The sequence below is a fragment of the Staurois parvus genome, unplaced genomic scaffold (assembly GCF_062004578.1).
Source record: "Staurois parvus isolate SC_StPar_1 unplaced genomic scaffold, SC_StPar_1.0 ptg000544l, whole genome shotgun sequence".
Lineage (NCBI taxonomy): Eukaryota > Metazoa > Chordata > Amphibia > Anura > Ranidae > Staurois > Staurois parvus.
In genome coordinates, this window is record NW_028318340.1 from 5,710,501 (window position 1) to 5,723,565 (window position 13,065).

The 13,065-nt window shown below is 41.4% G+C and overlaps 1 protein-coding gene across 6 annotated transcripts in view; it reads right to left on the reverse strand.

Annotated features, from left to right (window-relative positions):
* NBEA (neurobeachin) overlaps positions 1-13,065 on the reverse strand; it is an 881,324-nt gene that overhangs the window by 633,788 nt on the left and 234,471 nt on the right. For all 6 annotated transcript variants that reach the window (XM_089690860.1, XM_089690861.1, XM_089690859.1 and 3 more), the window contains exons 6-7: positions 8,194-8,320; positions 1,513-1,632 (exon numbers count right to left, since the gene is read on the reverse strand). In XM_089690860.1, the coding sequence (XP_089546986.1) occupies positions 1,513-1,632; positions 8,194-8,320 (247 nt within the window). The remainder of the gene's footprint in view (positions 1-1,512; positions 1,633-8,193; positions 8,321-13,065) is intronic.

Genomic DNA, 13,065 nt, shown 5'->3' on the forward strand with positions numbered 1-13,065 from the left:
GGACTCAGGTAAGCATTTAGGGAGCTGGGGGAGGACAGCAAGCTGCAAAATGCGTTTTAACTTAATGTATAAAACAAATTAAGGTAAAAAAAAAAAAATTGGCTTTAGAACCACTTTATGCTACCCATACATGGAAAATGTTGGAAAATGTTGCTTCGATCTGCACATGCAGCCAATAGCTTGCATCACTGATCAGTCTATTTGTTCAGCGGGGGAGTTCCGCTATCAGAATACTATGACACAGTGGGGTTCCCGCATCCACCTCAAGTGTGTGGATGGGGTAATCGGTTCCGTTTTTTCATTCAGCAGGTTAGCTGAGTGGATGATCTGTATTGCAGGTGAATAGGGAAAGTTGTGGTGAAAGATGTTGAGAAGGAAAGTGGATGGAGGAAGAAAAAAAGGAAAAAAATTAGTGGGTGGAGGGAGGGATAGTCTCTATCTTTCTCCTACAATCCCTCCCCTCCAGTGAGTAGTAGAAAAGAGATTGCATCACCAGTGTCGCAGATGTGATTTGGAGTAAATGTGATATATTAGTGGGGAGCAGGACATCTAGTTTGTCCCCCCAGAGTTTGTTTCTATTCTTTGTAAAGATGCAGTGGGGTCATAATTTGTAGATATTTCTCTTCTTTGGTTTTTTTTAATACTTAAGTGAGATTTTCTGCCTGTTAGATCTAGCCCTAGCTGTGTTGATACATTAAAAATAAATTATTGCAGTCTTTTGATAAAGGCGCATTGAGTAATAGACTGCTGGAGTGTTTGTGCTAGACACACCCATGAAGGCAACAATGGTAGTTTTCACTATGCTCCATAAATCCTGACGTTTTCAACTGTGCCAGAAGATGAAAAGGAGGGTCCCCACCACTTCATGGGAACAAGACTTGTAGGTAGAACTTGTGTAATTTGAGGGTTCTGACCATTGGGTCAATGGCTTGTATCTGTTTTTTGGGGTAAACAAAGCTTTATGGGCAAAAAGGACCATATGGTCTTTTGGGGCCTGTGTGGAATTTATTTGTAGGTCCTTCTCCCACCTCCGCAAAAACAGAAGATCAGATGGTTTCCCTTCCAGGTGAGTTTTGCATATATTAATAAGGAGTTTCATAATGGGGACTGGGCCAAGCATAACTGTTAAAATAGTGTTGTTGGCTTTGACTGAGTTGTAGTCAGTGGGCAAGAATCTAAGATAGGAACCAAGCTGCATCCCAGGAAACCTAACTGAAGAGTAGGTTCAGCTCGCCCCACTGGTCTGTTCTGATGAGAAAAGTAAAGAAGCCTCAAGATGCCTCTGTTAAACAGGCTCTGAAACTGGGGGTTGGATAGGCTATGGATCAAGCTTGGGGATCCCAGGATAGGCATCATTTAAAAAAAAAAAAAAACATACAAAAGATTTCCTTTAATGTGTATGCAAGATCAGTGACCATGTCTTATTACATCTGTAAAAATGTAAATAAGTTTTAAACACTGAATATAAGAGCTTAGCGTCAATACATCTACATCCTTAAGGTGAATACTTACATCATTTGTGTTGACGTGCCATGCCATATCTCCATAAGATACTAACTGGCCATTTACATAGCAGCGGATTTCACTGTTCCTCCAGCGGTTGTAGATGTGTACAATGCTGATCATGTACCACTGGATAAAAACAGATTTGGGGTATTAGTGTAAAACATGGCAATGTAATAATGGATATGTCACCTTTACAGGAGGAAGGATTACAGTATTTGCATACATTTCCAGGATTTCCAATCATTCAGACTTAGAGCACACCTTATTCTGAAATAACACAAGGCAGAGTAGATTCGATGCCTATAGCACTAAAAAGAATTCTCTGTATAAGTGACAGGCAACCCATAGTTTTAGAGCTGCAGGGAAAGTACAAGACCCAGCATACTCTGGAAATCAGAGTGTGTATAACACCAGCCACAGACTTTGCACCCTATGCTGGGACTTTTCACAGCAGCAGGATACACATTACACACACAGATCTGAAAAACTATGAATATCACAAAATTATAAAGATAAATAGAAAAAAAAACTTATCTTCAAGAGCGATCAAACATGCTCTTGTAATATAGGGTAACATACTAAAACTAGAGCATGCATAAAGAGGTTAACAACATCACCCTTGTCAAAAATACTAACAATAAAATTGCTCCCTTCTAAGCCTCATATACAAGGGGCGTTCAAGTAAAAACCGGGACTTTTGCATTTAAATAATAAAAGAATACAATTCAAAGAGTGGAAACTGCATGTTGTTTTCATCATACTCCCTTGCTACATCTATACACTTATCCCAGCATTTAACTATTCCTGAAAAACGCTTTGGCATACAAAGATTTGTCAGGACATCTGAAGCATCCTAGGACAGCCTGCTTCACTTCGTCATGATTGTGTTCTCCGTTTCTACAGAGCTTCGCCTCTTTTGCAATTTTACAACAGGTTATGCGTCAATTATCCAGGATCAGGCGTTCCATGCACTGAACGTTCACAGGAATGACTACTGTGGACTGGGAACAACCACAGCTGGGATCATCACTGATGGACGTACGGCCTTTTTTTAAACGTTTACACCATTCAAATGTCTTATTGCAGCTGAGCATCTCAACACCGTACTATGCTTGAAGTCTTCTGTAGATATCCGCGGGTTTTATGCCATCGTTCACACAAACCTTCATCACCACACGCTGTTCCATGCACGCACTAACACTGTTGTCTGCCATTTTGATTAACAGTCTCTGGGCTGGCTCACAACATGTGCGCCGCTTATCAGTAATAGGACACATTTGCCTCTTACGACTGTGTGTAGTACAGCCATGCTACCATCCCTTTTTATACCTGTAAAATTAAAAGTCCCGGTTTGACTTAAACGTCCATCATATATGTTTAATGGCAAAGAGGGCCATTTTAAAGCATAAGTAAACCCTTCCAATCTATTCTTTAAAGCAAAGGAAACTGCCATCTTAGCTTCTATTCGATTTGCCGTTATCATGGTGCTGCACATATGATCAGCTATGACACCAGTCATTTGATAGCTTGACAGTTTGGATGGGAGCTAACATAACCACACTAGTAACTGTTATCACTCATAGCATGCTTTGAATGTAACGGTTTTGGAAACAGATAAATTGGTGGGCTTAGGTCTGGTTTAAGCACATCTAAAAGACACTGATTTAATGGTTTCCGAAAACAGATAGATTAAAGCCACGCCATGAAGGATAACTGTCATAGCTGCTAATGCAACTGAACTGTCAAGCCATCAAAACGGTTGGTGTCATAACTGATCACGTGTAGCACCATGGCACCGGTAGATCTAAACAGAGGCTAAGATGGCAGCTTCTTTGGCTGCAAGGATAGAAAGGTTTAGTTCAGCTCTAAGAACAAAAAAAACGCACTGACCAACAGTGATCATGAACAACAGCAAAGGCTGGCTCTTGTTGGGTACCACTAGGTACAATTAAGGTAGGACTACAAAAGCATCCTGATGTCAGGATAAGCCATGCATGTTTGAGCAAATGTCCATCGAAATGTAGAGCAGGCAAAATGGATTAAAATCTTTCGAAAGTGCATACAGTAAACAATACATGTTATATGTATTGAAGGACAGGATGACACAATTGTATAGACTATTTCATCTTTTGTTTGTATAATGTTGTTGAATGCTTACTAGTCCTTGGTTTAAAATGTCAACAGTGCTTCCTTCAGTCTTTTAGGCCAACCAGCATTAAAAGGTTATATATGGCTTCATAGAGAATTTGGTACTTACAAGTATAATTACTACAATGCCAATCACTGCTTAAATTCCCAAATGCAAACTGTGCTAAGGTTCAGATAGTCACTTCAACTAATCTTGAAAGGAAACAGAAAATCCAATTGATAAAACCTAAGTATCAGATCCACTGGTATGCAATTTAGTTTGTACTAAGGCTTTGAAACCACACTGAGACATATAACATTCATATGATATTATCCAGACTCATGTTATTAAATATTTCCATTAGTAGTGGCCTAGACTAATGAGTTCAGGGTGAAATTATAGGCAGACCAAGTTGAATTAATGCTAATATGCATGTGATGTGCAAGAATGTCCTTAAACTGATTCAAGGAAGGAAAACAAAGAAAGGAGTTTGATAACATTAACTCTAGTAAAAAAAAAAAAAAAAAAAAAAATAGGCAGAGAGGCACAATGAAGCACATTTTAAAGTGGACCTATCTGCATGAATTAATTTCCAACATCTCAATATGCAGTGTATGTGAACATACACTACATTGCCAAAAGTATTGGAACGTCTGCGCAAATGATCTTTAAGTGCATCCCAATCTTAGTCCGTAGGTTTCAATATTGAGTTAGCCCACCCATTGCAGCTATAACACCTTCAACCTTTCTGGGAAGGCTATGCACAAGATTTAGGAGTGTGTCTATGGGAATGTTAGACCATTCTTCCAGAAGCGCATTTATGAGGTCAGGCACTGATGTCGGACAAGAAGACCTGGCTTGCAGTCTCCGCTCTAATTCATCCCAAAGGTGCTCTATTGGGTAAGATCAAGACTCTGTGCAGGCCAGTAAAGTTCCTCCACCCCAGACTCGCTCATCCATGTCTTTATGGAACTTGCTTTGTGCACTGGTGCGCAGTCATGTTGGAACAGGAAGGGGCCATCCCCAAACTGTTCCCACAAATTTGGGAGCATGAAATCATCCAAAATGTCTCGGTATGTTGACACCTTAAGAGTTCCCTTCACTGGAACTAAAGGGCAAAGCCCAACCACTGAAAAACAACCCCACACCATACTCCCCCCTCCATCAAACTTTACACTTGGCACAATGCAGTCAGGCAAGTACTGTTCTCCTGGCAACCGTCAAACCCAGACACGTCCATTGGATTGCCAGACAGAGCAGCATGATTCGTAACTCCAGAGAACACGCCTCCACTGCTCTAGAGTCCAGTGGCAGCATGCTTTATACCACTGCATCTGACTCTTTGCATTGCACGTGGTGAAGTAAAACTTGGATGTGGCTGCTCAGCCATCGAAACCCAATCCATGAATATCTCTACGCACTGTTGTTGTGCTAATCTGAAGGCCACATGAAGTTTGGAGGTCTTTAGTTATTGACTCTGCAGACAGTTGGGCGACTTCTGCACACTGTGCGTTTCAGCATGCGCTGACCCTGCTAAGTCATTTTACGTGGCCTACCACTTCATGGCTGAGCTGCTGCTGTTCCCAGTTGATTCCACTATGTTATAATACCACTAACAGTTGACAGTGGAATATTTAGTAGCAAGGAAATTTCACAGATGGACATAATGCACAGGTAGCAACCTATCACGGTACTATGCTTGAATTCACTGAGCTCATGAGAGCGATCTATTCTTTCACAAATATTTGTAGAAGCAGCCTGCGTTCCTAGGTGCTTGGTTTTATACACCTGTGGCCATGGAGGTGATTGGAACACCTGAATCCAATGATTTGGAGTAGTGCCCCAATACTTTTTGGCAAAATAGTGTGCGTATAACTCTTGGGATATTGATCTGGTCAGTTAAGTAGCAGAGGAAGTTGTTAATCAGTTTCAACTGCTTTGGTGTTCATGAAATTAACAACAGGTGCACTAGATGGGCAACAATGAGACGGACCCCAAAACAGGAATGGTTTTACAGGTGGAGGCCACTGACATTATTTCCCTGCTCATCTTTTCTGCTTTTCACTAGTTTTGCATTTGCCTAGGGTCAGTGTCATTACTGGTAGCATGAGGCAATACTTGGAGCCTACAGAGGTTGCACAGGCAGTCCACCTCCTCCAGGATGGCACATCAATACATGCCATTGCCAGAAGGTTTGTTGTGTCTCCCAGCACAGTCTCCAGTGCATGGAGGAGATTCCAAGAGACAGGCAGTTACTTTAGGAGCTCTGTACAGGGCCGCAAAAGGTCCTTAACCATCAGCAGGACCGGTATATGATCCTTTGTGCAAGGAGGAACAGGATAAGCACTGTAGGAACCCTACAAAATGACCTCCAACAGGCCACTGGTGTGAATGTCTCTGACCAAACAATCAGAAACAGACTTCAAGAGGGTGGCCTGAGGGCCCAATGTCCTCTTAGTGGACCCTGTGCTCACAGTCCGCCACCACAGAGTTTGATTGCCATTTGCCACTGTACACCAAAAATTGGCAGGTCTGCCACTGGCGCCCTGTGATTTTCACAGATGAAAGCAGGTTCACCCTGAGCACATGTGACAGATGTGAAAGGGTCTGGAGAAGCCGTGGAGAATGTTATGCTGCCTGTAACATCGTTCAGCATGACCCTTTTGGTGGTGGGTCAGTGATGGCCTGGTGAGGTATATCCATGGAGAGCAGCACAGACCTCTACAGGCTAGACAATGGCACCCTGACTGCCATTAGGTATCGGGATGAAACCCTTGGACCCATTGTCAGACCCTACGCTGGTCAATGGGTCCTGGGTTCCTCCTGCTGCATGACAATGCCAGACCTCATGTGGAGACATTATTCAGGCAGTTCCTGAAGGATGAAGGAATTGATACCATTGAATGTCCCCCACGCTCGCCTGACCTAAATCCAATAGAACACCTCTGGGATATCATGTTTCGGTCCATCCAACGATGCCAGGTTGCACCTCAGACTGTCCAAGAGCTCAGTGGTGCCCTGGTCCAGATCTGGGAGGAAATTCCCCAGGACACCATCCGTTGTCTCATTAGGAGCATGCCCCAAAGTTGTCAGGCATGCATACAAGCACGTGGTGGCCATACAAACTACTGAGTACCATTTTGAGTTGCTGCAATGAAATTTCAGCAAAATGGACTAGCCTGCTGCATCATTTTTTCACTTTGATTTCTGAGGTGTCTTTGAATTCAGTCCTCTGTAGGTTGATAATTATTTCCATCAAACAATGGGGCATCCTTATATTCCTAGAACATTACCCAGTCCATATCAGTATAGATATCCAGCATGATATTTTTCCCAATTGAGATCTGATGTGTTTTCAAAGTGTTCCTTTCATTTTTATGAGTTGTGTGTGTGTGTGTGTGTGTGTGTGTAATTTCCCCTCTCGTGATGTTATCAGATGATGATCAGTACATCTCAGGTAAAGGAAGCGTTTAATTAGTGTTCCTTTCCTCAGCAATTACCCTGTTTATTGCTGTGTTCTGTCAGGTCCCAAAGTAAGAGACAGCAGGTGACATAATATGTGAGCCTCTGATAGAGGGGTGGCTGAGTGGTTGAAAATTTAGATACACTAAGAAACTGCAGCTGAACTCCAGCTATTACTTTATAAGCAGTTACAGCAATCATTTTTTTCCTTCTAGGATAAAGGTTTTATATAAATAGATAAAATCTGAAAATTGCAAACACCCCTGTCAGTAGTAGATAATTTGCCTCAACCCAGTAACTGCTACATCTGTAGAAAATGAGAAGAATCTGCAATTTAATAAATGTTGGCTTTTGGGTTCAATACTGCTTTAAAGTGATAATAAACCCCAAAGCAAACATGTCTTTTATTGCAGCTTACTGGTTTTAGATGCAATGTTAAAAAACAACAGACTTACTGGCTGGATAACCAGGTGAAATAAAGGGAAGAAAAACTAATGCAGCCATCACATCTAAAAATGTTTAAGCTGCAATATATTACATTTTTAGTTTGGGGTTTATTGCTGCTTTAAGCCAGGAAAATGCATCAATGATGTGTAAACTGATCACATTGGTTACATCAGGCTTGCTGAATGCTGCCATGTTAGATATGTTCAGCCAGCATAAACTTCTAGCTGTGACCCAGGGAGGCTTTATCGTAGGATGGAAGCAGCTGTGCTCATTGTTGTCATATGTTCACTACATATATTATACCTTTCTGTCCATTAAAAATACATTCAAGTGGAGACCCCAATCCACCAAAACACTTTCTGCACATATCCTTATAAAACCATATATTCCCTTTTCATAATCTGAAAAATCATAACCATCATGAAAAAAAAACAAAAAAAAAAACCCACACAACTGGAGACCGTACATTAAACGTAGCGGACATTGCTTGTTGACTTTAATTAACGTCTCCCTGTTTCTGCAATAAATAACACAAACACGCTATTTTTTTTCTCCCGTTTTTGTTTCTGCTTATTACAGCTTCTCTAAAACCCTATACTCCCATACAATATTATTTAAGGACACACTAGAGCCTTTCTTTCTGTGCTTACCTTGCGTGGCTGGAAGTCATACTTGACACAGTGCTGGAATCCTTTTCCTTTTGATTTCAGGGAAGTGACTATCAAACAGTTACCCACAAAATGTGCAGAATAACCAACACCTTTACTTGTGCGAAAGCTGAAAAGAGAAGAGTCAGGTCATTAATTTCATTGAATTATACCAACGAATCTTCATGTTCTTAGCTGCGACTTGATTCAATTCAGCCAACAAAATCGATTAAGACATATATATAAAATACAGAAATGGAAGTATGGTACTGCACATAATGCCCATTCAGGTGTTCAGAAAATGTCAATTGGCTCCTAATTTGGACTGATCATTCAGTTCACAGGAAGTAGATTGTAAGACAAACATCAAACATGGCTCCTGCTGCTGTCAATCACAGCCAGTTAGGAGAGAACTGGGGGTGGAGCCAAGCTGTGCTCTGTGTGTCAATGGATACACCACACGTGGCTCAGAAGCAAGCACTAATAAGTTCCCCCATAGCAATCCGCTTGCTGTGGGGGAACTCAGGATGGGGGTGGGGGGAGAAGACAGAATCTCCAGTGGGGGACCGCAGAATAGGAAGATCGGGGCAAACTGCAGACAGCAGGTACAGTGAGGAACATAAGTATTTGAACACCCTGCGATTTTGCAAGTAATCCCGCTTAGAAATCAGGAGGGGTCTGAAAATCACATTGTAGGTGCATTCCCACTCAGAGACAGAATTTAAAAAAAAAGTTTCAGGAAATCACATTGTATGATTTTTAACCACTTCCAGTCCGGACACTTTTACCCCCTTCCTGACCGGGGCAATTTTCAGCTTTCAGCGCTGTTACAATTTTAATGACAATTGCGCGGTCATGCAACACTGTACCCATATGAATTTTTTACCATTTTTTTGAGACAGATAAAACTTTACTTTGGTGGTATGTATTCACCGCTGGGACTTTTATTTTTTTTGCGATGTAAATGAAAATGTCCAAAATATTTCATCATAAATCTTGGCCAAGATATTATTTTTTTTATATTATTATTTATATATATATATTTTTATTTACATACTGTCACCCTAGCAGTACAGTGTCACCATGGTGACACTGTACTACTTTTGGGGGGTGATGAAGATTTTTTTTTTTTTTTTTTTACACGGATTGCTTTTACACCCATATAGGATGTAAAAGCAATCATTTCTCCTTCTCTCTGTCTGCATTCTTGCAGCCATTGAGAACTACTGAGTGAGCTGTGATTGGTCACAGCTTGTCACATGGTACAAGGTTGTTGTGAATAGCCTTGTACCATGTGACCTCTGTGATCATTCACAGATTTCACACGTAGTAAGCAATGATGTCAGAAGTGACATCTTGCTTACTACTTTGCATGTGATCACTGATTGGCCAATCAGCAATCACATGATCGGGACCTCGTACAAAGATCTGTTACTGTGCCTTTAAAAAGTCCACCTCTACTCCACTCTCTAATCTAACTTAGTAGCACCTGTCTGAACTCTTTAAAGACACCTGTCAACCCACAGTCAGTCAGACGCCAACTACTACCATGGGAAAGACCAAAGAGCTGTCAAAAGACACCAGAGACAAAATTGTGGACCTCCACAAGGCTGGAAAGGGCTACGGGGCAATTGCCAAGCAGCTTGGTGAAAATAGATCAACTGTTGGAGCAATTGTTAGAAAATGGAAGAGACTAAAGACAACTGTCATCCTCCCTCGGACTGGGGCTCCATGCAAGATCTCACCTCGTGGGGTATCACTGATGATAAAAAAGGTGAGGAATCAGCCCAGAACTACAAGGGAGGAGCTGGTCAATGACATGAAGAGAGCTGAGACCACAGTTTCAAAGGTCACGGTCGGTAGAACACTACGCCATCATGGTTTCAAATCATGCATTGCACGGAAGGTTCCCCTGCTCAAGTCATCACATGTACAAGCCCGTCTGAAGTTTGCCAATGACCATCTGGATGATCCAGAGGAGGCATGGGAGAAAGGCATGTGGTCAGATGAGACCAAAGTAGAACTTTTTGGTCTAAACTTCACTCGTCGTGTTTGGAAGAAAAAGAAGGATGAGTTGCATCCCAAGAACACCATCCCTACTGTGAAGCATTAGGGGGTGGTAACATCATGCTTTGGTGGTGTTTTTCTGCGAAGGGGACAGGACTACACTGTAATAAGGAGAGGATGAATGGGGCCATTTATTGTGAGATTTTGAGCAACAACCTCCTTCCCTCAGTCAGAGCATTGAAGATGGGTCGTGGCTGGGTCTTCCAACATGACAACGACCCGAAGCACACAGCCAGGATAACCAAGGAGTGGCTCCGTAAGAAGCATATCAAGGTTCTGGAGTGGCCAAGCCAGTCTCCAGACCTACACCCAATAGAACATCTTTGGAGGGAGCTGAAACTCTGTGTTGCTCAGCCACAGCCCCAAAACCTGACAGATCTAGAGGAGATCTGTGTGGAGGAGTGGGCCAAAATCCCTGTTGCAGAGTGTGCAAACCTGGTCAAGAACTACAGGAAACATTTGACCTCTGTAATTGCAAACAAAGGCTTCTGTACAAAATATTAACACTAATTTTCTCAGGTGTTCAAATACTTATGTTCAGCAGTGCAAGACAAATATATTCTTTAAAATCATACAATGTGATTTCCTGAACTTTTTATTAAAATTCTGTCTCTCAGAGTGGGAATGTACCTACAATGTGAATTTCAGACCCCTCTATGATTTCTAAGTGGGAGAACTTGCAAAATCGCAGGGTGTTCAAATACTTTTGTTCCTCACTGTAAGTATGACATTATTATTAAAAAAAAAAAAATAATAATAATTTCCTTTAGAATCACATTAAGGGATAAAGGATCTTCTTTTGACAATAGTTCTTCTGTAAGAAGTGTCAATTTAAAAAAGCACACAGCTGCTTCTAGTTTACATACTGGGTTTATAAAGCTCAAACATGTTCCTTTCCTACACATAAGCTATCGAAGAGCAATTGTTTCAATGCCACAAACCCATTTACAAGCCATATTAATAGCTGCAGGCAGTTTAACAGTACAGCGGGTGTACTACATTCAGGATTGTAACAAAGTAATAGAAAAATGTGATGCCAGCTGTGCAATAAATGTAAATTCAAAAGAAACATCATCTCAGTACGGGCTTATAAAGGTCACAAGAGATACAGACTAAATATCTCCAGGAATAGAAACAACTAATGACTACAGAAGAGAAATCTTGCCACAGATATGTAACAAGACTGGTAATAAATTGTCTGTTTTCATCAAAACAGATTTACCAATCTTTAGATAGAAAAAGATTCACATGGTGCCAAATGATTTACAGCCCAACTCCAGAAAAAGAAAAAAATTCAAATTTTTGGATAGTGTGGGAAAGAGCTAAAAGAAACCCTCCATCAGAGTTTTATTGCGGTCTGTGATAAGTTGAGGTTATTTCCTCACTACACTAATACATGTTCTATGGCAGGATTCTCCAAACTATGGCCCTCCATGTGTTGAGGAACTGCAAGTCCCATAAGGGTTTGCCAGACTCTGACAGCCACAGACAAGACTACCAGAGGCAGAGGAATGATGGGACCTATAGTACTTCAACAGCTGGAGGGCCATAGTTTGGAGACCCCTGTTCTAGGGACAATAAAAAGGATAAAGAAAAAAATTGGTTTATGTCAGAGTTAGATTTTATACCACTTAAAGTGGTTGTAAAGGCTCAATGCTTTTTACCCGCATGCATTCTATGCATGATGGTAAAAAAAAAAAAAAAAAACACCTATCTGTAGCAGCCTCCCCTAGCCTCCTGTTATATTTACCTGAGCCCCATCTTGATCCAGCGATGCACGAGAGCCTTGGCTGTCTTGGGTCTCTCCCTCTTCAGTGGCTGAGACAGCAGCGGGAGCTATTGGCTCCCACTGCTCTCAATCATAGCCAGTGAGTCAATGAGGAGAGGCCGCTGCTGTGTGTGGCCGCAGCTGCTCAGGAGTCCCCATAGTAAGCTGGTTGCTGTTTTCGGTACTTGGCAGGAGGGAGAGGCCATGAGCGCCGGCAGGGAATCAGAGAAGAGGAGGATTGAGGCTGCTCTGTGCAAAACCACTGCACAGAGCAGGTAAATATAACATGTTTGATATATACATTAAATTTTTATATATATATATATATATATATATATATATATACACAGTGGGGATCGAAAGTTTGGGCACCCCAGCTAAAAATTTGTATTAATGTGCATAAAGAAGCCAAGGAAAGATGGAAAAATCTCAGAAAGGCATCAAATTACAGATTAGACATTCTTATAATGTGTCAACAAAAGGTAGATTTTATTTCCATCATTTACACTTTCAAAATAACAGAAAACAAAAAAATGGCGTCTGCAAAAGTTTGGGCACCCTGCAGAATTTATAGCATGCACTGCCCCCTTTGCCAAGCTGAGACCTGCCAGTGTCATGGATTGTTCTCAATCATCGTCTGGGAAGACCAGGTGATGTCAATCTCAAAGGTTTTAAATGCCCAGACTCATCTGACCTTGCCCCAACAATCAGCACCATGGGTTCTTCTAAGCAGTTGTCTAGAAAACTGAAACTGAAAATAGTTGACGCTCACAAAGCTGGAGAAGGCTATAAGAAGATAGCAAAGCGTTTTCAGATGTCAATATCCTCTGTTCGGAATGTAATTAAGAAATGGTAGTCATCAGGAACAGTGGAAGTTAAAGCAAGATCTGGAAGACCAAGAAAAATATCAGACAGAACCGCTCGCAGGATTGTGAGAAAAACAATTCAAAACCCACATTTGACTGCACGATCCCTCCAGAAAGATCTGTCAGACACTGGAGTTGTGGTACACTATTCCACTATAAAGAGATACTTGTACA